At 40.6% G+C, this 22,029-nt stretch overlaps 1 protein-coding gene across 2 annotated transcripts; it reads left to right on the top strand.

Moving 5' to 3' along the window:
- The first annotated feature begins 2,713 nt into the window (after positions 1-2,713).
- Uba3 (ubiquitin like modifier activating enzyme 3) lies at positions 2,714-22,029 on the top strand. Of its 2 annotated transcripts, XM_026392674.2 has the most exons (18): positions 2,714-2,778; positions 2,957-2,998; positions 4,222-4,342; positions 5,598-5,678; positions 7,878-7,960; positions 9,697-9,777; positions 13,637-13,680; positions 14,210-14,274; positions 14,546-14,701; positions 16,437-16,539; positions 16,689-16,802; positions 19,421-19,474; positions 19,934-19,970; positions 20,056-20,137; positions 20,486-20,586; positions 20,706-20,769; positions 20,868-20,922; positions 21,235-22,029. In XM_026392674.2, the coding sequence occupies exons 1-18, from the start codon at positions 2,759-2,761 to the stop codon at positions 21,321-21,323; spliced, it is 1,392 nt and encodes a 463-aa protein (XP_026248459.2). In that variant the 5' UTR covers positions 2,714-2,758; the 3' UTR covers positions 21,324-22,029. The 2 variants fall into 2 exon arrangements, with proteins under 2 accessions (XP_026248459.2, XP_026248461.2); XM_026392676.2 differs by lacking the exon at positions 2,957-2,998 and having other exon boundaries at positions 2,732-2,778.

Raw genomic sequence — 22,029 nt, forward strand, 5'->3', positions numbered from 1 at the left:
AGAGGTAGACGCCACTCATTGGTAATGACATCGGGTCCGTGATTTATCTGGGTGGTATTCATAGTCCTTTAACCTGCTCTGTTTCCTGTGCTTTTTAATAAACATCCACATTGTCATTTTATTGGGGTTGCATCTGGGTGTACAGGGAGAAAAGGCGGAAGCTATGCAATACAAGGTCAACCCATCTTCTGCGTCTTCCAGGCTCTGTGAAAGCGCTGTGGGGGATAAGACAGGAGAGAGGTGCTGCCTTGCTTGGCCTCCAAGGACCCTGCAAGGTGCGGAAATACTCCTCTCTGTGGGACTGTGAGGAGGAGAGCTAAACAGAGACTTTCCAGGCCTCTTGCTCAGTTACAGGAAGTCAGAGGGAGGGGAGGGATCCCTGGGCTTAGGGATTCCAAGATGCCGCAGTGTGGGCAAGCTGAGGGAGAGATCTTGGCCAAGACCAGGGCAGCAGCCCCAGGGCTGGGGCTCTCAGATCTTACCAGCCCCACACCTGCAGCAGAGACCTGTGAGCCTGGGAGTGTGACAGGAGCTTTCACCCCTCGCTGCTCAAAACTGCATGACCAAAAGCCCTTTTTTATTTTGAGACGAGGCAAGACTCACTACGTTACTGAGGCTGGCTTTGAACTTGCCATCCTGCCAGCTCAGCTTCTGCAGTCTGTGCAATTACAGGCATGTGCCACCAAGCCCAGCTTAGAACCCTTTTAAATAAAAACGAACACATACTGAGTCTGTTTATCACTGTTTGGAAGTGACCAGTACTCCTCATTCTTTCTCTCTCTTCTTTGAGGGTGGGGGAGGCAGAAGTGGACAGATTTACCATAGAGGTCTTCCTGGGGCTTCTATGGGGGACATGGGCTTCTAGATAGAAGCACCCTGTCTGTCTATAAACCTAATGGATAGTCTAAAAGTTTATTGTATGTTCCTATCTCTGTTGCTGTCAAGGGCAGATGGCTGGTTCTAATCAGTCAGCTTGAACCAGTGTGTGCCTGGTGTCCTCTATCAAAATGCCTCCTCTATCAAAATGCCTCCGCTGTGAGTCAGGGTGTCAGTCCGCGGCAGGCAGATGAAGGGCAGATGTCTTTCCATCATCATGGCCCAGCTCCATGCAATCCCTAGGCCTGTTTCTTCTTCTGTAAAATGATTATGAGAGGATACGGGATTCCTGAGGCTCCTGCCCATCGGACAGGGGTTGTGTGTGATGCTCACTGCCACCAATCAAAGGGCATCCCCAAATCAGCTTTGTTACAGGCCTAGCCCACAGGAGCTCGTTTTGACAAACAAGTGGTTTAATCTCCAGTGGTTTCCTTCTGTGGAATTGTCTGGGCAGGTAAAAGAGGTTTCTGGGTCGAGGTTGAGAGACATGATCCAGAGGGGGCTGGTGTCTCCTGGCATGCACCATGAGCTCTGTTCCTGCACCCACCACCTGGCATGGGCTGATCTCAGCTCAGTGAATGCTCTTGGTGAACCCAATTGTGGATCATAAAGGATAAGTCCTCCTTAAAGTGTGATGGAGAATAGGACAAAGAGGAGATTAAATATCACAACCAATAGAACAGCTACCTTCACCAATAGGCTTTGCTTTACTCACACCAGTGGTTTTCAAAATTTACATCTGCACAATCATCCCACGCTTTGCAGGAGGCTGGATCGAGGGCTGCAAATTTACATTTGTGACATATTTCCAAGTGGTGCTGATCAGGGACTATATTTTGAGAACCAATATGAGCTTCATTCAGTTCTCAGTCTTGTAAGGCATATGTTGTCATGCTCAATTCACAAATAGAGGAACAGAGGTACCCAAGATTTCATTGTTAATAACTGGGGATTTAAGTTCAGTCTTTTTTTTTTTTTTCTGACTCTAAATATCATTTTTGTCCCACCCTTAAGTGGTGGGATTATGGGTGTTGTAAATCACGTTTCAATTTTGGTGTTTTCTGCTTGACACTTCTCATCTACGTATTATATATATCTTCCTAAGATACATTTAACACCTTTATGCCAGAATTCTGGTACTGGACCGAATGATGCGACGCGGAAGTATTGATTTTCACAAAAAAAGGAGCCCTGCCTCTGCAGGCCTGCCATCCCCACGGAGGCCGACCGGACGCGCCCCCATCCCCGGGTCGGGCAGGCGCCGGCCGGTTGGGCAGTCGCTTCCGCGGTCGGGATCCACATCTTGGGCGGCTGCCGAGGAACACGGTAGCGCAGAGACACACAACGTCCCACGTCCGCATTTCATGCGGCACAACAACATTGTAGACAGCACAACCCTGCCGCCTCCTGCGGCCCTCCCAGCCCCGCCTGCCACCGGCCACGCCCTCGCTCCAGACCCCCCTCGCCCTCACCCCTCCCTCAGGTCCCGCCCCTTCCTCCCGCCCTATCCTCCTTTCCTTTCCTGTAGGCCACGCCCCTTTTCTCCTTCTCTTCCTCTCTGGCCACGCCCTGCCTTTTCTCCCCGTAGGCTCCGCCTCTTCCTCCAGCACGGCCCTCCCTTTCCTTCCTGTAGGCCACGCCCCATCCTGAGACCCAGTCGTCCCTCTCCTCCGTAGGCCCCGCCTTTTCTTTTAAGCATCGTCCTCCCTTTTATTTTCCCCATTGGCCCTGCTCCTCTCTCGGTCCCCGCCCTTCCTCTCCTCCAATCGGCTCCTCCCCTTCCAAGCCCCGCCCTCCTTTCCTTCCTGTTGGCCCCTTCCCTCCCTTGGGTCCCGCCCCTTCCTCCTCGCCGCGAGGGCCCCTGGGAAGCGGCGGGAGCAATATGGCGGATGGCGAAGAGCCGTAAGTACCGGGGTTGGCCGGCCTGCGCGCCGGGCTGGGCTGGCTGTGAGAGCGCGGCGGTGGGCGGTTGCCGCCGCCGCCGGGGTCCCCTCCCCCGCCCCGTCCCCTCGCCCCATCCCTTCGCGGCGCCAGTGTGCGGCGTGATGCTGACCCTTCTTTTATTCTCTCTTTCTTTTAGGGAGAAGAAAAGAAGGAGAGTAGAGGAGCTGCTGGCTGAGAAGTTAGTGCTGCCGGGAGGCCGGGGCCTCTCCGGGGACCCCCGCCTCCCGCCCCGGCGCGGGGACAGCCGCAGCGGCCGGGGGGCCGGGGCGGGCCGGGGTCCTGCCGCCGCGCGGGGGCCGCGGCCTGCGCTGCAGCCCGGGGAGCGCAGGGGGCCCGCGGCCGGCTCCCCGCGCTGCGCGCCGGCCGGGCGGGGCGGGGGCCGCGGGCCGGGTCTCGCCGGCCAGCCCCGCGACCTCCGCGCGCCTGGGAGGGGCCGCGGCCCTGGCTCGGTGGCCATAGTGACAAGCCACCCCACCCTTGCTGCCCCCGCAGCTTGTGCATGGAGTGACAGTTGCAGGTCGGGCGCGCTCTGTGTGCCAGGCCAAGTGCCACGGCCTCTGTGGTCGACCCCTAAGAGCTAGCCAGACCACCTGTAGATGAGGTCTGTGGCTGTCAAGGGATCTTCTCAAGGGGACAGCGTTAGTTGTGCAGCCGAACCCAGCTCTGCATAAGAACTGAGATGCCTCTATTATTATTATTATTATTATTATTATTATTATTATTTAGTTGTTGATAGACCTTTATTAGTGGAGCCCCATATTCAGTATCCTGGAAGGTTCTAGGTGATACTGCCTCTCGAAATCCTTTTCTGTGTGTGTTTAGTGACAACCACCACCTGACAGTGTGATTCTTTTGTTTTTTTGAAAATTGGAACCTCTGTTTCTTTCTGAGAAAAATGCCTGAAAGTTCCTCTCGTCAAAAGTGATCTTTAAATCACACCATTCTGACTCAGAAAGGTACATAAGCAATAGTATAGTGGAAATATCACAGTTCTGAAAGTGCCCCCAGGTATCTCATACCTCCTGATCCAATGTTGAAGGCATAGACTGAAAGTTTGCAGTATTCTTTTGTAAGTGCCAAATGCAGAGAAGTCCATTTCTCATGGAGAGTTCAGTATTCTAAGTTTGAGCCTGGGTTGCTCTAGGAACCTAGAAATAGGCTGATCTATTTCATCAAGTGGATGAAATAAAAATAGAAACAAACATATAATTCTTACTTTTAAATGAACCAATATAATAAGCAAGACAAACTGGAAAGCCTAAACATAACCACATTGAACATTTCCTGTTCTATCTGAGCAGGTCTGGTGTGGTTACCTTTTCATTCCATAAAACCATAATAGTTATAGGTGTGACTTTTTCATACTGATCTTTGCAGTTGAATTTACTGTGTTCTGTGCAGAATGGCTGTTGATGGTGGGTGTGGGGACACTGGAGACTGGGAAGGTCGCTGGAACCATGTAAAGAAGTTCCTCGAGCGATCTGGACCCTTCACACACCCTGATTTCGAACCAAGCACTGAAGTGAGAAACATTTATTTTTAAATAATTGCTCTAGTAGTTTACATTTTGAAAATAATAAAATGCTTCCTTTTTAATTTGCTCTTATAATGCAAATGCTGTTTGGTGAAACATTTATCTTGAAGTATTAAATAGAATATTTTAAATGTTTTTATTTGAATGACTAATACATGAGTCACTTTCATATTATGTAAGTTGAAAATTTTCAGTTCATAACTTCATTCAAGTTGTTACACTTTAAATTCTTAAAGCTCAAAGTAATTTCTTAGACACTTTTCCCTTTTGTAGCCTTGTTATGAGAAATTAACTTTTGATAGGAATATAGATATGCTTGTTTAAGTTTTGAAATTGGGCTGGAATGAGCATCTTAGCATTGACTGTAATGAATTGCATGTTAAAATGTTTGTGCTGTAATAGAATTTTGAACTGATTATGTCTGACTTGAAGCTAATGTTCAATTAGATACAACTTGCTTTTCATTATAATATGGAAAAAAGGATTCTTTACAATAAATTTTTATGTACTTTTGTATTTAGAAGAGGTATTATTTTGAAATAGAAATATTGTGCTACTCCTAAAATTTAGTGTGCAGAATTTTGAGTTTGGCCCAGGGTCTCATCTTTGAGTAGTTGAACAGAATCGATAGAGTTACATCTGCTTTCTTTGGATAATACACCATACTTTCTTGTACTTTTAAAGTTTTATTTGTTTTGCTTGATAATTTAAGATTGTCCCTTCTGTTAAAATTATTGTTTCAAATTATTTTTTGCTGATAAGGAATTTTCTGAGTTCCTTCTATTTTTTCTTCTGTCATCTCATGTTTTATTTCTCTTACTGTGTTCAAAAGCATCTGTTATTGTTCTTATCTTATTTCTTAAAACTTTAAACACCTTATTTAATGCTCTATCATTGATTTGTAAGATTTTTAAACTGTTCTGTTATTTAGGAAATCAATTAAGTAACTGAATTTGATGCTTTCCCTACCCTTTCAAAAGTTAAAGAAAAAATAATTAGGATAGCTTTTCCTGTTAGAAATAGCCTTTTAACATTATACAGTAAAAGTCAATTTAAAACTGTGAAGTAATTAGTATTTTAGAATTTCTGGATCTGATTCATAAATTTGAAGTAATTGGTCAAATGAAAACTGCTCTTTATCCTTAATTGTATTTTTCTTGGGTACATCAGAAGCTATCTTGTGGTTTGTTGCTTTATTAATGGTAATCATCAAGATTTTAATATGCCTTTCCATTCTTTACAGTCTCTCCAGTTTTTGTTAGATACATGTAAAGTTCTAATCATTGGAGCTGGTGGCTTAGGATGTGAGCTCCTGAAAAATCTGGTAATATATGTGTGTGTGTATATATATATATATATATAAAGTATTATTGTCTTTGGTGATGAGTAAATCTTTTCCTTTTCTGTCATACTAGAAAATTTCTCTATTGTGACTGTTAACTTTTTCTTGAGTCCTTGTTAGATAAGTTTAGTAGGTCATATTCTACACAGTTAATTCGATTTAAGGACATCACTTTGGAACGTTTTGAACTCTATAAAATTCTCAAATTTCTTACACTTATTTTCTTCTCTGCTCTTGACCAAATTTTGGCATATATTCTTTTGCAAAGAACCCACTTTATTTTACTGACACTGAAATAAATAAAAAACGAGTAATTGGTATTTTAATGTGAGTTTCAAATAATTTACTGTTTCTTTTTATTTTCCAAATTAACCAGCTAGATGAGTAAACATTGTATCATTTTATAGAGTGAAACACTGAGGTCAGGGAAGTTCCAGATTTTTCTGGATTATAGTGAATGGCCTGGAATCAATTGTTAGACTAGTATCCTTTTTCACTGAAGCAGTAAGCATTATGTGACCTAATAAAATAGTAATTTTTGATGACCCATGATAAACCCCGAAATTTAGGATGGCTAAACCTGTGTATATTTTATGGAAATTCATAATTTGTTGTATAATTAATTGGTTTCATTAATTTTTTTATAACCACAAAAAAAAGGCTTTTTCAGTCTTTTATCAGTTTATTTAACAAAAATAGGTAAGGGGAGAATTGATTTAAAACTGTTACATGGTGGGCTTCTCATTGCTGTATGGACAGTGGAAATGCTTGAGAAGATAAAGCAGGTCAGAGACAGATGGGGGATCTGAGTAGTTGCCCAAGGCAATTAAAGTTTCAGTATAAAAGCTGGGCACAGTGGTGCCATGCCTGTAATCCCAGCAACTAAGGAGGCTGAGGCAGGAGGTTTGCAAGTTTGAGACCAGCCTCAGCAACTTAAAGAGGCCCTAAGCAACTTAATTTTGAGAACCTGTCTCAAAATTAGAAATAAAAAAGGCTGGGGATGTGGCTCAGGGATTGAATGCCCCTGGGTTAAATCTCTAGTACCAAAAATTTTTTTCAGTATAAACCCAGCTGTATTAATTGCACTAAGAAACACTAATGTCACTCCTATTGAAGTTGTAGAAACTTAAATGTCCATTGTACATAGTGTTATGCTGGCTTCTCTGGGAATTACAGGTCTCCATGGTCTCTACAACAAATTTACATTTTTACTGGGGAGACAAGTCTCATACATATGAAATAGCAGTGTGTGTGATATTCTGGGTTAGAGTGCCAAAATGATGGCACCTTGTCAGACTTAGATGCTCCTGCAATGTGAAACCAAAGACTTGTGGAAGGGAAGTGCTCCTGGAGCTTAGACAGTGATTTTGTTAAACAATATGTATGTCCAAGTCTTCTGAAAGCTTCACTTCCATTTCGAAGCCCATTGTTTCTTACGTGGTATGTACTAACGTTAAATGTAAAATAATTGAAGATTAGATCTGAGGATTAGTCATCAAACAGCTTCAAGGAGTGGTTGTTATTTGTTACATCATTTACTTCTTACACACAGCAAAAAAACTTAGGACTTCAGTTTTCTCCCTGTTACTTTGCTTTATTTAGCCATGGCACATAAGAGATACATGTTTTTTTGTTGTTGTTTTTGTTTAGTGACTGAACAGCCTACATTTCTTGAGCTTCCTCTGCATGTGTCGGGCATCACTTTAGATGGGAAAGATGTAGCATTGAGCAATACAGACAGGTGTGCATGCTGCTCACATTTTAGCTGAGGGGAAAAGACGAGCAGGATTTATAGGTGGCAACCAACCTGTGAAGAAAAGAAGGAGGCAAGAGAGGAAGGCTGGCGTTGGGGCATAGGCTGCAGAGGGGTGTCTTTGAGCCAGGCAAGCAGTGTGCCACGCAGGTGCCTGGGGGACTCCCATCTAGGCAGGGAGCAGCAGACTCACAAGCCACAGAGGCCTGAGCTGCTGTCCTCTGGTTCCAGGCTGGTTGAAGCTGGGCCAGTACACACTTTTACCATCACAAGTTTTGTGTGCCTTTAAGATTTCTTTTAGTCATGGAATGCAGTTATGCAGAGTTTGTTACCAAGAGTTTTGGGTGTGGGCTGCACTGAAAACAAATCTTAAATTTCCACAATTGTCAGGACACTTCTGCTTAATTGGATTGTTTTTGTTCCCACAGGCTCTGTCTGGTTTTAGGCAGATTCATGTTATAGACATGGACACTATAGATGTTTCCAATCTAAATAGGCAGTTTTTATTTAGGTAAGTTTTATTATCAGAGTTTTTTTCCTTAACCCTGCAAAACATTTGAACTTGAGTACATTGAAGTTTAATAGATTTTTTTAAAAACTAATGGAGAATATATGCAAATTTTATTTAGGAAAAAAGAAAACTAGTGCTTAGTTTTACGAAAAATTTTGCAAGATAATTTGGAGCATCTGAGTGAAAATAGTTCTGTAAGCAAATATATTCTTTTTTCTTGGTATGTGGACCATTTCTAGTATGACAAATTTTGATTATAGAAATGCTCTAAAAGTCCACTGAAATGATTGATTATTGATAATAGGCCATGCCCTTTAATTTGTGGCTAAAATGGTTGAAGAAATAATGATAGTTGACATTTCTTGAGTGTTTATTAGGTGCTAAGCACTTTCTAAACTCTATATGTATTACCTTATTTAATTTCAAAGTAGTTCTCAATTCTTGGTTAAGTAATTCGGTGAAGATGTCTGTAAGGATGTGTGCAAAAGGCCATTTTTTATAAGGTAGTCCTGTGTGGAGCAGTCAGATCCCACTTAGCATGTAAATGAGCCAGCAGTCTTCCCAGAAACCACTATGGGGTTCTTCTGCTTGGTATCTGCTGTGAAAGCCTAGGATGCACAATCCCTACTACATATCCAAGGAGCTTCCTGTGTACACAGCAGTTGGATGCAATACTGAAATCAAGTGCTCTGGTTTATAGTCTTATGCAAATTAGGACAAATTGACAACAAAACTCTTAGCAGATTTGAATCTCAAAAGAATATTCTTGTATGGAGAAGAGAAAAATTGACCTGTTAAAGTATTTTTCTTTGAAATTCCAATTTTAAATAAAATATACCCTCTAGTAAGCCAATGAGATGTGTTATTTTCATTTGTTTTAAAGTGTTCATGTTAGACATGAAGGAATACAAGAGTGAAAATACAATTGCTTTTTTCCAGGTGTTTAAATCTGGTGGGTCTGATAGGTGTGCATATGTAAAATGTGTTATGAAGGTAGGAATCATGAGGCACTTCCTGAGTACATGAAGGAGTGAGTCATTGTATGAGAAGGATAAGGAGGCATTAGGAAAAGAAATGCCTTGGGTCCTGCTGGAAGAGGGAATGGTGTCCTCTCCTACGTGGTTATTAGCTAGGGGTGACCTTTGGGGTTTTATGTTGTTGGCGTCTTGAAAATGTTGATCTATTTGTACTTTTTAGGTAATGCCTTTGAAAATTACTCTTTCTTTAAAAACATGAGTAAAGCTGCTTAAGGGACCCAGAGTTTACTAGTTAGCACACACTGGAAGAAGGTGATAATAAGTAGAGGGTTCTTGTGTCCCTAGAACGAATCTCTTTATATTTCAGGCAAGGCTTGCATAGTAGGTAAGTAACCTCTTAAGGTTCTGGGTTCAGGCTACGTACCTGGAATGTTTGTTTGGATATTTAAGTTCTTACACTGAAAAATGTCAGAGTGATAACTGTCCAGGAAATAGGGCATTTTTATGCTTTACCTGGAAAAAAAAAAAGCACTGTTCATGTTTTCACTTAAGTACATAATTAGATGTCATAGTAAAGACCATCAGCAGGGATTGAAATTTAGGGTTGAAAGTTATTATTGGTGTAAAAATACTTAGCTAAAAAATTCTAAATATTCTATAAGTAAATTCACTGCGGATTTATATTTGTTTAAAAGTTAATTATGTGGATCATCTAGATTTATATTATGAATGATCATTTAAATATGATTTTTCCTGTAGGCCTAAAGATGTTGGAAGACCTAAGGCTGAAGTTGCTGCAGAATTTTTAAATGACAGGATTCCTAATTGCAATGTAGTTCCGTATCCTTTTGTCAAAAGCATTGCTTACTTTTTGAGATCAAATTTTATTATAACACATTAAATAAAGAATATAGATAAGGGGAAAAGGTGGCATGATTTTATTACTGAAGTAATAGTAACCTTTTGTTTTATATTCTTTCCATTTTTTCTTTATAGTTACGTAAATATGTTTTCATCCTGGTTTTTGCTTTTATTTTTTGTATTAGGATTGAACCCAGGGCACTCTACCACTGAGCTACGTCCCCAGCCCTTCTTGTTTTATTTATTTATTTAATCTATTTAAAAAATTGTATTTTAAATAAGAAAGCATTTCTAATGCTACAGGCATCAAGGTATTTAAAAGGCATCAAAAATTTGGTGCATAGCAACTCTGGATCATATTTTTGTTTTATTTTCAGATGGTCTGGGTAAGTTTCCCAGGCTGGCCTAGAGTATGGGTTCCTCCTCCTGCAGCCTCCCTAGCAGCTAGGATGATGGGTGTGGCTGTTACACCCAGCTTTGCCCTGACTTTCCAGTTAAGCTTATGTGGCCTGTGTCATCATCTACTTTCATTTTGAATGATTGTTCTTAGTTTCAGTCTCAGTCACATATGTTTGCTACTAGACTGAGTTCCTAGGCCAGTGGTGTCTTCTAGTAGTTGACAGAGTAGACAGTTGGCATGTTGGTAGGTAAATAGAAGTTGTATCACGTTAGAAAAAATTTACTTTTACAAGAATCTATTTTTTTTTTTTTTTTTACAAAGGAGTATTCCTACTGTGGTAGGAATTTAGATCTGGGAAACTTGATATTTTATAGGCAATCAGGAGATTGGATTTAGATGTGAGAAATGCTTCAGAAATCAAAATCAACATAAAAATCAGTTGTTTCCATGCCTTAACAGTGAACATCTGGAAACTGAAATCCAAAGTACAGTGCCATGTGGAACTATCAAAAACAGTAGGATTTAAGTGGAAATCTAACAAGATAAGTACAAGGCCAGTGTGCTGAAAACCGTAAAGTGCTCATGAAAGAACCAAAGAACAAATAAAAGGAGAGAGATTCTGTGTTCAAGGATTGAACAATTTGGTAATGTCACTTCTGTGTGACATTACAGTTCCTATCAATATCCCAAGAAAAGTTTTACTGATACAGAATTATTCCAGAATCTGTATGGAAAGGAAAGGAATGGCTAAAACAATTCTAGGGGGAAAAAAGAATAAAGTGGAAGGAGCCGCTGTGCAGTGTCCAGGCTTCTCAGGCACTGTCAGAGGGACAGTGCACAGATCGGTGAACAGAAGGGCAGGGACAGCAGCTGGGCTTTAGAAAGGCACAAAGACAACTCAGTGGAGGAAGGGCCGTCTGCCGAAGCTGTGCTGGATTAGCTGGACTGCCCCGGCCTGACCCTCACCCCTCCTGTAGAATTGACGGAGTGGGCATGGATGCAAGCATACGGTGTGAAAGGGAGAAGCCTGACGATGGCAGAGTTGACCAGTCTTTAGATCATATCAGCATCATCCACAGAAGAGACAGTTGACAAGCAGGACTTGAATAAAATCAGAAACTTTGGGTCTGTGAAAGACCCTCTCACAGGGAGGGAAGGACAGACCACCCGACTGGAGGGATGATGAAGCAGCTGCAAGGCAGTCCTGTTTCCAATACAGTTCCTTCAGTGTCCATGGAAGATCAAGTCCAGGCTGCCAGAGAGACCAATGTCCAGGGATGCTGAAGTCTTGTTATGTAGAATGGCCTAGTATTTATATAGAACTATGAGGTTGAATCATTTCCAGATTACTTACAATACGTAATGCAATTTAAATGCTATGAAAATAGTTCAACTGTTTAGGGAATAGTGACAAAGAAAAACAGTCTTATTATAAATTCATATTTGAACATAGTAAGGTGTGATTCTTTTTTTTTTTTCCCCAATACTATCCCAAATTATTGAACCATGCCTGTAGAACCCATGGATACAGAGGGCCAACTGTATATAAAGAATTCTGAAAACTCAGTAGTAAGCCTAGTACAGCAGTGCACCCCTATAATCCTAGCTGCTCTGGAGGCTCAAGCAGGATATCGTAAGTTCGAGGCCAATCTGAGAAACTTAGGAGACCCTGTATCAAAAATAAAAAAGGCTGGGGATATAGCTGAGTAATAAAATGCTTGCCTAGCATGTGTAAAACCTTGGCTTAAATCTCCAGTATCACCAAACAAACAGTTAAACAATCCCATTTAAAAGTGGATAAAAGATATAAAGGGATATTTTATTAAAGAAGTGGCAAAAAAACCCTTAAAAAATGTTCAGCATCAAGTCAAAACCACAATGAAATACTACTGTGACACATCTATTAGAATAGCTAAAAGAAAATATGGCAACTAATGCTAATGGAATTACAGAAAAACAAGATCACTCACATGTTACTCCTGGAAATGTAAAATAGGGTAGCCATCTTGAAAAATAGTTTGGCTGATCCTAAAATTGTAGGCATAAACTAGCAGAGCACCTAATAGTTTCATTTCTGGACAGATCCCAGAGGAAAGAACACATGTTTGCATAAAAGCCAATTTTTGTGACAGTGTTCATGGCTGTTTGTGGTAGGTAGCCCCAAACTGTAAACAACTTCCCACTATAGGTCAAGTGTCAAACTGTAGTATATCTGTCATGAAATACTACTGACTAGTAAAAGCACCTTGTGAAACGTGTAGATGCTGAGTGAACAGTGTTACCCTTGGAAGGTCAGATTCTGGGGGCTCCCCTTACCATCTTGAAATGACAGTGAAGGAGATGGAAAGTGAGTGATACCAGGGATTAGGCATGAGGTCAAAGATCAGCTACAAACAGGTATTGAGAGGCCTTTATGGTGGTAGAATAGTTGTGAGATGTACAGTTGTGTCTGAATGTCAGCTGTATTCACCTGGTAACAATGTTATAGTCATGGTTATGACATTGTGATAATGTGAAATGTAACCATGAGACCTTTCTGTACTCTGCTTGCAACTTACTATAAATTCATATTATTTGAACATAAGTTGGAAATACAGCCTCTTTAGGGCAAAAAAAAAAAAAAAAAAAAGCAAGGATATTTGTATTCTCTCTGGGTCATTATTTAGATCTGAGAAACCTTGTGTATTTTATAGAAATCCAGGATGTGGAGCCACGCTTGGTAACACACCCTTGTCTTCTTAGCTACTCAAGAGGCTGAGGCAGAAGGTTTTCGAGTTTGAGGCAACTTGGAAAGATCCTGTCTCAAAGTAAAATAAATAAGGGACGGAGTTTGAGCTCAGTGGTGAGCAGGTAGGTGCCTAGGCTGTGCAGACCGTCCCCAGCACCACACACAGGCCTGCGTGAGTGATCTCTTGGGGTAGCCCCTGGCTCCCCTACTGCCAGTCTTCCAGGCTTGCTGTGTTTCTTTTGTTGACCTCTTAGCTATGGCTCAGGTTCCTACTTGCCTAGTGTTCAAAAGGAATGGAGGTCTGAATGGGTGAGAAAAATCATTTATTTTCACAACTATTTGTAGGCACAAATTAGAAATCTTGCTTTTTAAATGTAGGCTGTGCTGAAGATGTTGCTTACTGGGAGAGCGTTTGCTAGTGTGTGTGAGGCCCTGGGTTCAATCCCCAGTACCACAACCAAACACAACCAACCTACAGCCAGGTAGCCTGCAGATCTCCCAGAGGGCATGGGTTTGGTTGACGAGAGGGGCTCAGGGACGGGGAGACGGCCAGGAAGTAGGCTTGTGTGGGTCGTGTCAGGTCTCTTGAATCCCCTGCTTTGAACACTGTTTCTTGTTTAAATATACACTTATCATTTGTTCTGCTGGCATTTTAAGTTCATTTTAGAAATTAAAATTTTGGCCGCTTAAGTTCCTTTACCTGTGTTCAGACACTTCAACAGGATTCAAGATTTCAATGACACTTTCTATCGACGTAAGTTGTTCGCTTGAAACTAAATTTCCTTGGTTCTTAGCTTTTTAGTTGCTGGCCTTTCCACAATTGCTGGCTGCTGGAAGGCTCTCTCAGCTGGTTTTTCTCAGCATTGGCTTTTCAGTCAGGTTCTCGATCAACCAACTGAAAAGAGTGTCACAATTTTAGGTCGTAGTTGATCGACTTGCTACTGTATTGTTCCGTGCTGACTGAAATAAGGATTACTCAAGGGTCAGAAGCTTTGAGAGAGAGAGAGATTGTGATAAAATGCACTTTATCATTGGTTTCTAAGAAAGCAAATTATTTTGTAAAACTGCCTTATTTAAATTAATAAATATATATTTTTAGAGCAGTTTTAGGTTCTCAGCACAGTAGAATGGGAATCCCAGTTTCCTGTCCCTTCTCCCTGCAACAGCCTTCTCTGCTATTAGCATTCCACACCAGAGTGATGCATTTGCCAGCGTAGGGGACTGCCTTGGAACGTCACATGGAACTGAGTCTTTAAAAATTAAACCTGGTTTGTCTCTCTTAGAATTTCATATTATCGTGTGTGGACTGGACTCCATCATAGCCAGAAGATGGATTAATGGAATGCTGGTAAAGACTTTAGTGTTACAGTTCTCTGAAGGGTTTACCTCTGTTTTTGACATACCAAGGACCAGAATTGCATATCCTGTGTTTGGATTAAGTGAATGTACTTCTCTGTTACTTCCCAGTCAGTGGTTGAGGGGAGAACACAGACTGTGAACACTATCACCCTGGAGTGTAGATGTTAGCAGTGTGACCCTCCCAGAGTTACTTGGAAGTGTGCTTCTGGTTTTCAGTTTTTAATCCCTTTTCCCTTTCAACATTCAAAATGCTTCCCTAGATCTCTCTCCTAAACTATGAAGATGGTGTGCTGGATCCAAGCTCCATTGTCCCTCTGATTGATGGGGGAACAGAAGGTTTTAAAGGCAATGCCCGGGTGATCCTGCCTGGGATGACTGCGTGCATCGAGTGCACGCTGGAGCTCTATCCACCACAGGTAACTAGAAGGACCTGCGCGTCTCTCATAGCATTGTACGCTAAAGTGGGGTTGAATTCTTACATCTAGTCAGAACTTAGGATTTCTAATTAGGGGTGAACATTTTTAATTGTGCTAAGAACTGGGGTATTGTGCAGTGCTAGAGCATCTATTTAGCATGCATGAGGCTTGGCTTCAATCCCCAGCACAAAATAAGTAAATTAGTTTTGAAAAATATGATTATTTTTAAGAATAAAACTTGAGGTTCTTGTCTATTTAAGGAAAGTTATAGACTGAATATCATAGTTCTGAACTGCTTTGTTTTTATACTTCATTTGTACTAGTTGTTTATTTGGGAGGTAGGGATCGAGGAGAATTACAGAGTGTGCTGAGATAAAGCTGTGATTTATTTGGTTTTCAGTTACACAGTATTCCTCCTTTACCCATGTTTTTGATTTCCCTGGTTTTAGTTACCTATGTTCTGAAAACATTAAATGGAAAATTCTGGAAATAGACAGTTTGTAAGTTTTAAATTGTGTGCTCAGTATGTGATGAAATCTCATGCCATGCCATTCTGATCTGCCTGCCCAGCTTGTGACTCGCTCCTTTGTGCAGAGTCCATGCTATGTGTGCTCGATTATCACAGGCAGTGTCCTATGTCACTGGTGGTCTTAAAAATGGTTCCAGAGCACAGGAGCAGTTTGTACATGCCAAAGAGAAACAGCAGGTGCTTCCCTTCAGTGAAAAAGTGAAGGTCCTTGACTTAGTAAAGGGGGAAAAAAAGATGGCTGGTGCAGTCACACACGCCTGTCATCCCAGTGGCTCCAGAGGCGGAGGCAGGAGGATCACAAGTTCAAAGCCAGCCTCCGCAGCGTAGAGAGGCCCTAAGCAACTTGGTGAGACCCTGTCTCAAAAAATAAAAAGGGGTGGGGATGTGGCTCAGTGGTTAAGGGCCCCTGGGTTTAGTCCCTAGTCCAAAACATCCACAGCATCTTCAAAAACAGCCACCACAAAGGAGCAGTGTGCTGCAGAAGCCAAACATAGTGATGCCTGTAGGACAGTAATGTTGGAGAGGCCACGCTCACATGACGTTTATTGTATTGGGTTTTATTCTTTCATTTTTATCATTATTATTCCTGTATTTAATTTATAAGTTAAACTCTTTCTTACGCTAAAGCATGTATGTGTAGGGAAAAACAGCATGTATAGAGTTGGGTATAGATCTGCAGCTTCAGGCTTCTATGGAGGGCCTTGGAATGTATCCCCCCCAGATGAAAGGGAACAGCTGTCCTTATTTTAAGGAAATAAAAATACCAGCAATAGAAAGATGTTTCCAAATGGGGCTCTTTAGTCTACCTGCCCACTTTAAAGGACAGTTAAAATTTTGGAATTTATATTTCATATGACTTAAAAGTTGGTTTCTCTCAATTTGTTTTTTTTCTTTCATACCTTCGTTTTTAAATATCAGGTAAACATAAGTGATTCATATTTGAGAACCTAATTCAGCACTTCTCTTGGTCTAACAAAGCATAAATTTACATACCATAAAAGAATAGGGCAACCCATCTTTATAGGAAGATGAACCTAAAGTAACTGAGCTACTCCGTTAGTTTTAGAAATATTAATGGCATACAGTGTTTTCCTTATATAAATGGAGTTCTGAGGTGAATGTTACAAACTAAATCGTAACTAGAAGTTGCTTTTTAAGATAATTCATCACTTAAAATTCACTAAAAAAGACAAACTGTGGTTTTAGGTTAATTTTCCCATGTGCACCATTGCATCTATGCCCAGGCTACCAGAGCATTGTATTGAGTATGTAAGGATGTTGCAGTGGCCTAAAGAGCAACCTTTTGGAGGTAATTAACCTAATTTAATAATCCAGAATTATATAAAATATGTATTTTCTACATTATTCATTTGGATAATTTCATCAAAAAATAAATTGCTTATGATTACATATTTTGTTTTCCTTTCTTTCTCTCTCTCTCTCTCTTTTTTTTAACAGAAGGGGTTCTATTAGATGGAGACGATCCTGAACATATTCAATGGATTTTCCAAAAATCTCTAGAGAGAGCATCACAATATAATATTAGGGGTGTTACATATAGGCTCACCCAAGGTAAGTTAGTGAATTGTCAAGGAATTATGATCTTTGGGTGATCCCTTTTTTCAAGGGCTAGGAATGCTTTGGGGAAATTATTAGTAAGTAATTTTAGCAGTACCATCCATTTGAGATTCAGTAAAGGCACATGGAAATGACAGTTTCCAGGTTCCCCCAGAGTAGAGAGAACCAGGTCCAGCAGAATTCACACTATGTATTACTAGGGGGTTAGTGAATTGATTGGATTGTGCTTATTTAGGCCCTGAGTCATCCACTTTGTCTCTCAATGAAGACATCCATGGCTCCCTGTGGACATGTCTTTCACATTTGGACAATGCTGTTGCATGATTATTTTGTGTAGTCTCTATGTCGAAGATAAGAAATCTCTACCTTTAGTCTGGGTTTCATCTCAGTCTAGTGCTCCTCTGCCTACGCTTTGCAGGTACTGAGGACCCAGGTCTATCACTCTGTAGACCTCTCTCATGCTGTGTGGCCTCGAGTCCTCATTGCCTGCTTCTGCTGGGGCTATATTCCAGTTGTCTGTGCTGTCCTGACTGCCTGGCCAGAGCAGCATTCTGGGATCCGGCTTATTGTGAACCAGGCTTGGGACAGATGTTGCACTCTTAAAGATGAGAGTGGAGTTTTTGTTTTTCTGCCATTTGTTCTTTTGTCCTCGATGCTGCACTTTGGATTCTCTTGTCTCCTGTCTACTGTTTATTCTGACTATGCAGTCGCGAAGCCACGTCTCCCTATTACAGACTTGGCAATTTGGGGTGTTGTTTTATTTTATCCAAGTATAGGTTCTTAGACATTTATTCTTAAAATTCAACTTCCTATTTTCTCTCTCTCTCTATTCTTCTACCAACTTCCATTGATCTTCTGTTTTGAAAAACTTACTATTTATTTCTTCTCCAAACATCTGATTGAAATTTTAGCCCAACATGGTGGAGCATGCCTGTAATCCTAGCTACCCAGGAGGCTGAGGCAGGAGGGTCAAAAATTCAAGACTAGCCTGGGCAACTGGGCAAGAAAATAAAAAGGGCTAGGGATATAGCTCAGTGGTAGAGCACTTGCCTAGCATGTTCAAGACCTTGGGATCAGTTCCCAGCCAAAAAAGAGGAGGAGGAGGAAGAAAAACAAGACTTAGTTGCCTGATAGCAGACATGTGATTCAGACCCTTTCACATCTAGATCATTCTATTAATTAGGCCTTCTTGAGTATTTCACATTTCTTTTTATTGCTGAAGGACCTTTCTGCTCTGCGTAAGCCTGGACACAATGTCTTCCCTGTGTCCCTGAGTTGCCCAGCTGGTCATAGTGGCTAGATGGGACTGGTCCTATAAGACTTGCCTCTGAAGAGTCAGCTCAGTCACTGTCAGCAGGGCTCCTGGCCTACCTACTACAGGCCATCCATCCTTCCTAGAATTTTGCCCCAGAGTCTCAGAGGTTCACCAGGAAGAGATTTTTCTTTTTGCAAATTGCCTGTTTTCCTTCTTGATTATTTCCTTATATTCACTGGTGTGCTAGTGACGTTACTTGAAACGTCCATTCATACCCTGTCCTCCTTACCCCACTCCCTTCCCTGTGCTGACCAGCTTGGTGTTCCCTGAACACATCATGCTCCTTCACCCCTTGGTGGTTTAATACCCGCTGATGCCTGTGCCTGGGATATTCTTTTCCTTGATCCCTCAAGACTTCCTCCTCCCCTCAGGTATCCATCAACCAGGTTCTTTCATCATTTGGCCTCCACTGATGTCTAAACCGTGCCTACTTTACCTGTTTTTCCTTGCACGACACTACTTACTGACAGCCTCATTTTTTAATGCAAAGAGTATTTCACACTTACGCTGTTATGCATCCGAATCTGGGACTGTGGCCATTGCTGTTTAGAGAAATCACTGCATGACTGACTGGGTCCTTGCCATGGTTCCATCACCTCTCCAAGGAGGCCTTAGAGCCATCTCATGGGGACTACCCCCCACCACTGTTGTCCTAACATACATTGTTTCATTTAATTGACTGCTATGTCCCGCCTGAACGGTCTGTCAGAAACTTTCTTCACTGCCACTGTGAACATCACCTGGAACAGTGTCTGGCATATGGGATGCACTTGGCAGTCCTTAGAATTAACAAATAAGTGTGCTTTGTCTTAGAGAATGATAAACGCATTTCAGGATGTTATTTCCTTCATCCATACTTTTAATTTTTTTGGCAACAGGGATTGAACCCAGGGGCACTTTACCACCATGGAACCACATCCCCAGCCCTGTTAATATTTAATTTTGAGACAGAGTCTCCTAAGTTGCTCAGGGTCTCGCTAAATTCCTGAGGCTGGCTCTCCTTCATCCTCCCACACCTTTCACCAGAACATGGTGTACACTTTGCAGCTTGAGGACTGGAGCGTCGATAGGGAAGAGAGAAACCAGAGGACATGGAGGAGCACTTCTTACACCAGAAAAATCTCTTTGTTCCTGTAGATTAAGATCCTGAGCACATTATAAAATGATAGGAGCGCAAAACATTGTTTCATGATTAACCTTTACTCCCTGGCTTTAAAGCCCAAAAATGGCATTAATAATCATTTTAAACTATTATTTTAAGACAAATGACTATATTTTAATTGATACATTTTTTCAGGGGTGGTAAAACGCATCATTCCTGCTGTTGCTTCCACAAACGCAGTCATTGCAGGTAAGGAGGAAAGGCTACCTCTTAGTTGTTTCTTTCCTTTGGTTTTTGAATCAGTGTTTAAATTGATGTTTCTGCAGCTACTAGTGTTCCAGGAATTCAGTATCTTGGGTGAATTGTGTAATTAAGTTATCCAAAGAAGTACAAGCTGTTGGACCCTGCGTGATTTTTGTCCATGCTATGTCTTAATGTGCTTTTCAGTGGAGGGACATTTTAATACCATATCTTTTTAATCAGTATAACAGGCTGCTCATTAATCTGATAAAGAAGAAGAAAAATAAGTATGTTACTCTGTTGCTTAGATCTCACAAAGCAAATGAAAATTTGTAACTTTTTCAGTTTTTAAAAGAGCATATTTAAAAAAAACCAATAGCCATTGTAAATGTATTCTGATTTATAACCAACCTTTTAAGTGTCTAATTTTCAAATGAGTTAAAGCATCTTTATTTTCTCCCCTTTCAGCTGTGTGTGCCACTGAAGTTTTTAAAATAGCTACAAGGTAATGGTTTTCATCTTTAATATATATATAAATCTATGTTTTGACATGGTTTGATTGTATAAAGATGAACCTCTTTTCATTACAGTGCATACATTCCCCTTAATAATTACTTGGTATTCAATGACGTAGACGGGCTGTACACTTACACATTTGAAGCAGAGAGAAAGGTTGGTACTGTTCAACTAATGGGAAGGTTTTTGATCATGCATGCTTTGATTTTTACATATTAATTTTTGATCAGCAATTTGAACAGAATGGCCCAAATCATGAGTATTTTACTTGCCAACTACCAGAGCTCTACTTACACATCTTTTGATCGGTAGCCTCAAATAAATACTCTACAGCAAAATAATTTAGAAGAAATAGTCTATTATGAGAAATGGCCTTTAAAGCATTAAAAAGTTTTCGTAGGAAATATGCCTGATCATAAATAGCTTGATTTCCATTTCCTTGTTTACAAGGAGACTAGTATTGGTTCATGTACCACTGAAATTTGTTGTGTTTTCTGTACATAGGAAAACTGCCCAGCTTGTAGCCAGCTTCCTCAGAACATTCAGTTTTCTCCATCAGCAAAACTGCAGGAGGTTTTGGATTATCTCACCAATAGTGCTTCTCTGTAAGTGTTCTGTGCTTTGGTTATATTGTAAAAATCCTTTATTTTGTATTTTAAAACTTTGAAAACAAGAATTGTTTTTTAAGCAAATGATGCTATATTTTTCTCATGATCATATTTAGGCAAATGAAATCTCCAGCTATTACAGCCACATTAGAGGGGAACAACAGAACACTTTACTTACAGGTGATCGGTGCTCATTTTAAATTTTTTTTCAGAAAATTTTAGCAACAGTTTAATTTCACTTTAATGTGATTTACAGTAACATAAGTTTTGTTTTCTAGTCAGTAACCTCTATTGAAGAACGAACAAGGCCAAATCTTTCCAAGACGTTGAAAGGTATTTTAAACATATATTAATAGTTTTATTTTGGTAAAAATAGTAAATGTTTATTCTAGATTTGCACTTAATGCTTATATACATGATCAGATCATAATTACTTATATCTTTGGAAAAAGAATTAATTGCTCTTTTAATAGAATTAATAAACTCCAAAAAAATAATTATTATCTTGCTTAAAGAGAACTTAATTTCTATGTTTATCTGTACCATAAAACTATATTTGTGTGTATATTGTTATCTTTATCTCTCTCTCGTTTTTTTTTTTTTTTCTTTTTTGCTGGGGACTAATTATGCTTCTTTTATTTTAAGAATTAGGACTCGTTGATGGACAAGAACTGGCAGTTGCCGATGTCACCACACCACAGACTGTACTATTCAAACTTCATTTTACTTCTTAAGGAGAATAAATCTGCACATAATAGAACACTTAGGGAAATAAGATACTTCATGGATGCTAAGAAATATAATTGATGTCATTTTTAGCATTAGTATTGCTGGAATTTGATTTTTTTTTTTAATATAATGAACTACTCTTTTTTAACTTGATAACTTACCTTGAAGACAGAGTTTTGGGGTTGGTGCTTACAGGCATCTTCCTTGTATGGGTGATGATGCCTGGAGGGAGAGGGTACCTGGACTAAGCGGGTTGCTTCTCTTGAAGGAGGAGGCAGGCACCCTCCTGTGTGTGAGCATTGTTATTCTGCTTGAAGAACATACTCCTCGGCTTTCACTTGAGCACCACTTGAGTACCACGTACACAGAGGACAACCTTCAAGGAAATAAGGAATTCAGTTTTTAACATTACAGCTTGACATGTAGCGTGTCCTGAACATAGACTGTTTCTTGATTTAATGCTCATTTCACTGTGGCTGTCCAAATGAATGTTAATTATTGCATTTTATCTTGTCCATAATAATTTGTAAACAGTGTTATAACTGAATACCTGTGCATGAAAATAGGAACTATTTTCATGTATTTATTTGTAGTGCCATAGAGGCCAATATGCACAGATTTAAGCCAGGACATGGCTGTTTAAAAAATTTACTGTTTAAACAGTTATCGCTGATGCTTTTGCACTATTTATTAATAAAATCATACATTGTC

This window comes from Urocitellus parryii, chromosome 16, assembly GCF_045843805.1.
Source record: "Urocitellus parryii isolate mUroPar1 chromosome 16, mUroPar1.hap1, whole genome shotgun sequence".
Classification (NCBI taxonomy): Eukaryota; Metazoa; Chordata; class Mammalia; order Rodentia; family Sciuridae; genus Urocitellus; species Urocitellus parryii.